Source organism: Octopus bimaculoides, chromosome 28, assembly GCF_001194135.2.
Source record: "Octopus bimaculoides isolate UCB-OBI-ISO-001 chromosome 28, ASM119413v2, whole genome shotgun sequence".
In the NCBI taxonomy this organism is placed as follows: domain Eukaryota; kingdom Metazoa; phylum Mollusca; class Cephalopoda; order Octopoda; family Octopodidae; genus Octopus; species Octopus bimaculoides.
In genome coordinates, this window is record NC_069008.1 from 6,034,230 (window position 1) to 6,038,092 (window position 3,863).

Below are 3,863 nucleotides of genomic sequence, written 5' to 3' on the forward strand. Positions count from 1 at the left end.
ATCGCCTCGGTGAGGCCCAATGTACGAAGGTCTTGCCTCACCACCTCAGCCCAGGTCTTCCTGGGCCTACCTCTTCGCTATGATAGATCGTTGACCAAACACCATTCAATTTTTTTTCTCCGTGTTTTTCTCCTTGTTTTCTCCGTATTCTTTCTGTTGAAGAGCGTAGCTCAAAACGTTAAAGACTTTCCGTATTCCCGAGCGTCAAACTAATACATCCTTTTGTTGTTTACACCACCTGTCCTCGTCTGTTGTTTTTTTTCGTACATTCTCCCATATATATACACACACACAGAGACAACACAAGATATGCACAACAAATACATGCACACAGATAAATGAATATACATAGACAACACTCAACATATACAACAAATACACATTCACAAATATATCCTCATCATTAAACATCTGCTTTCCATGCTGGCATGGGTTGGATGGTTTGAAAAGAGCTGGCCAAGCTGGAGCCTGCACCACGGTCCAATTGTCTGTTTTTGGCATGGTTTCTATGGCTGGATGCCCTCCTTAAGGCCAATCACTTTACAGAGTGTACTGAGTGTGCTTTTTGTCTGGCACCAACACCAGTGTTATTACGTGGCACCTGTGCTGGTGCCACATATGTGGCAGAGGCAATTGCTAATACTCGGTTTTGCACCTTTAATGATAAGACAGAGGGGTGCCTGCGAAAGACACAGGGAATCGGTCCTCAAGCAAACAAAATGACACAGAGTGGACATACGAAAGTAAAAAAAAAAATGTAATTCAAAATGATGGACAAGGATTGAATATGGCGGCCTTGCAGCCAAAAGACAAGAATGGTGGGTAACGCTTAGAAACACATCATGAAGGATATAGATAACGGTAAATAGCAAGACGAAGAAAGTATTTTTTTGTGACCAAAGCGCTGGGCAGCCAGTAGGAAAGAGAGAACAAAGAAAAGCTGGCCAGGGCGCATGTGTCAGCAGCAGCCAGAGGAGAAAAGGGAGAGAGAAGGACAGAGAGAAGATAGAGAGAAAAATAAGGGAAGAAAGGAAGGGGGGAAAAGGAGAAAAGCTGTAAATACAAGTGAGAGGGCGAGAGAGAGAGAGAGAGAGAGAAAAAGGGGAGAGTGGAGAGGTTAGAAAAGAAGAAAGAGTAGAGTCACACAGAAGGTATAAAAACTTACTGTTAATAAAAGTCTGGTGTGTGTTGCATACCGTTATTAATAAATGAACGGAAAATGCATTGTAAATGAACGACAGATAAAAAACGTAGACATTTCAAGACACAGAATTAGGGAGCCTCTGTGTCTTACACGTATATGTTCTTTATCTGTCGTTGTTTATTTACAATGCATGTTTGCATTCAATTTTATATAGATATATAAGTATATATATATAAGCAAGGGGTTTCTTTCAGTTTCTGTTTACCAAATCCACTCGCAAGGTTTTGATCAGCCCAGGGCTATTAGTAGACAACACTTACTCCGAGGTGTCAAACAGCAGGACTGAACTCAAAACCAAGTGCTTGGGAAACAGGCTTCCTACCACACACACACACATAGCCTCTGCCTATAACCCCCCCACGCACGCACACACACATACATACGTACACATATATTACTGTATCCATCAAAAGGACTTACTTTTCTGAATAGACGTTGACTTCCCCCTCCAGCGGCCACGGGGAAATATATGTAGACGTTATGGTCCTCCGCATCGACAGGTTTCTCAACAAAGGGCTTCTGGAACACATCGCCAGACATCTCGATGCAATCTTCCGTTTCGGTGAACTGTAGGTCTGCAGATTCAAGGAGAGAGAGAGAAAGAGAGAGAGAAAGAGAGACATCGTTTCAGAAGGTGGAGGTGGTTTTATTATAACAGCAACAACCACCACTAATTACTAACTATTAACGAGCTAATCGGGGAGCATCTACATCAGTGGTTCTCGACCGGGGTCCATATAAAATTTTGTTCGTTTATGTGCAATAAATTGGTTATACGTCTAGGCCCAGGCGTGGCTGTGTGGTAAGAAGCTTGATTCCCACCCATATGGTCCTGGGTTCAGTTCCACTGCATGACATTTGGGGCAAGTGTCTTCCACTATAGCTCCAGGTCAACCAAATCCTAGTCAATGGATTTGGTAGAGGGAAACTAAAAGAGGCCCACCATTAATGTTATATTGCCTGAAGAAATGAATCCATGAAGATGTTCAACCGGATGGCCATGGATCCTATGAACTACACTGAATCATCTCAAGAATATGGACTGTGATCTTAAGATGTGTAATTTGTGGAAAGACACGGATTATTGTAAGTTGGTCACAAGGCCTAAATAACAAGGACACATTAGATGATGATGATCATCATCATCATTGTTTAACGTCCGCTTTCCATGCTAGCATGGGTTGGACGATTTGACTGAGGACTGGTGAAACCGGATGGCAACACCAGGCTCCAATCTGATTTGGCAGAGTTTCTACAGCTGGATGCCCTTCCTAACGCCAACCACTCAGAGAGTGTAGTGGGTGCTTTTACGTGTCACCCGCACGAAAACGGCCACGCTCGAAATGCTGATGTAGTCCTAAATGCGCTATTATTTTAAAAAACAAGATACGATGGTCACAGCTGGAAAATTTTTAATTGTGGTTCTGCAAGATCAAACCTGACCTGTCTCAATATGACAGTAACAACAATCTGTAAGGCCATGTCTAAATATCAAATAGTTTCAACTGAGAATGAAATCTTACCAGTCTCATCATTGGCATCACGATTCAGGACAGCATAACGTGGGTGAGCGATGCATTCTTTCTTTAGTATTTTGTAGACTTCTCTCCTGTTAAGTAAAGAAAAAAATGGAGAAAAAACAGTATGTTGAAATCCTGCTCATTGTAATCATCATGATTCATTAACCGTTTTGATACCAACCCGGCTGAAACCAGCTCTGGTTCTGTAGTACAAATGTCTTGTTTTCAAAAGTTCTGGATTAAAATCTTCCTCCAAACCTTAGTCACAATTTATGTTCCTAACACTAGCTGAATGATAACGATGTTATTTTACTAAATTCTTTGTTATATTTAAAACTAATTGAAAGAAAAATAATCAGCAGACGACATGAGAGAATGAGACCTCAATGTGGTCACTCTATACGCTAGAAATAACAGCCTAAATTTCCTTCAAGCCAAACCCTTCCAACTGCTTCAAATGTCCATCTGCTCAAATGTAGAGGTGTTTTTAATCCTTTCAATACCAACCCGGCTATAATCACCTCTGGCTCTGTAGAACAAATGTCTTGTTTTCATAAGTTCTGAATTAAAATCTTCCTCCAAACCTTAGTCACAATTTATGTTCCTAACACTAGCTTAATGATAACCAAGTTATTTTACTAAATTCTTTGTTATATTTAAAACTAATTGAAAGAAACACACAACATCTCAACAGAAATACGGTAACAAAAGGGTTAAGAAGAAAAATAATCAGCAGAAGACATGAGAGAAGGAGACCTTGTTGTGGTCACTCTATATGCTAGAAATAGTAGCCTAAATTTCTTTCAATCCACAGCCTTCCAACTGCTTCTAATGTGCATCTGCCCAAATGTAAAAGTATGTTTAACCCTTTTGATACCAGGCTGGCTGAAACCACCTCTGGCTCTAACAACAAACTCAGTAGATAGAGACCCAATATGAATTAGCACCAAATCTAATATATTTTTTAAGCAAAACAAAACCAAAGAAGGCGGGGGTGGGGGTGAAATCAGAAGGTCAGCTCACCTGTCTTGAAGGACATACTGCATTTGAAGGTCGTTAATCATGAAAGGGTTACGCAGTTTCTCATACTGTACAGCTTTCTCAAGTGGGAACCCATTGGAGAAAAAGGCAATGAGGGC

At 40.9% G+C, this 3,863-nt stretch overlaps 1 protein-coding gene across 1 annotated transcript in view; it reads right to left on the minus strand.

Moving 5' to 3' along the window:
• The window catches only part of LOC106875122 (inositol hexakisphosphate and diphosphoinositol-pentakisphosphate kinase 2), a gene marked incomplete at its 5' end in the record, with an annotated part of 104,900 nt that extends 101,037 nt beyond the window's left edge, over nt 1-3,863 (minus strand). Inside the window, 3 exons of the mRNA XM_052977751.1 lie at nt 1,625-1,779; nt 2,728-2,813; nt 3,748-3,863. Coding sequence (XP_052833711.1) covers nt 1,625-1,779; nt 2,728-2,813; nt 3,748-3,863 — 357 coding nt within the window. The remainder of the gene's footprint in view (nt 1-1,624; nt 1,780-2,727; nt 2,814-3,747) is intronic.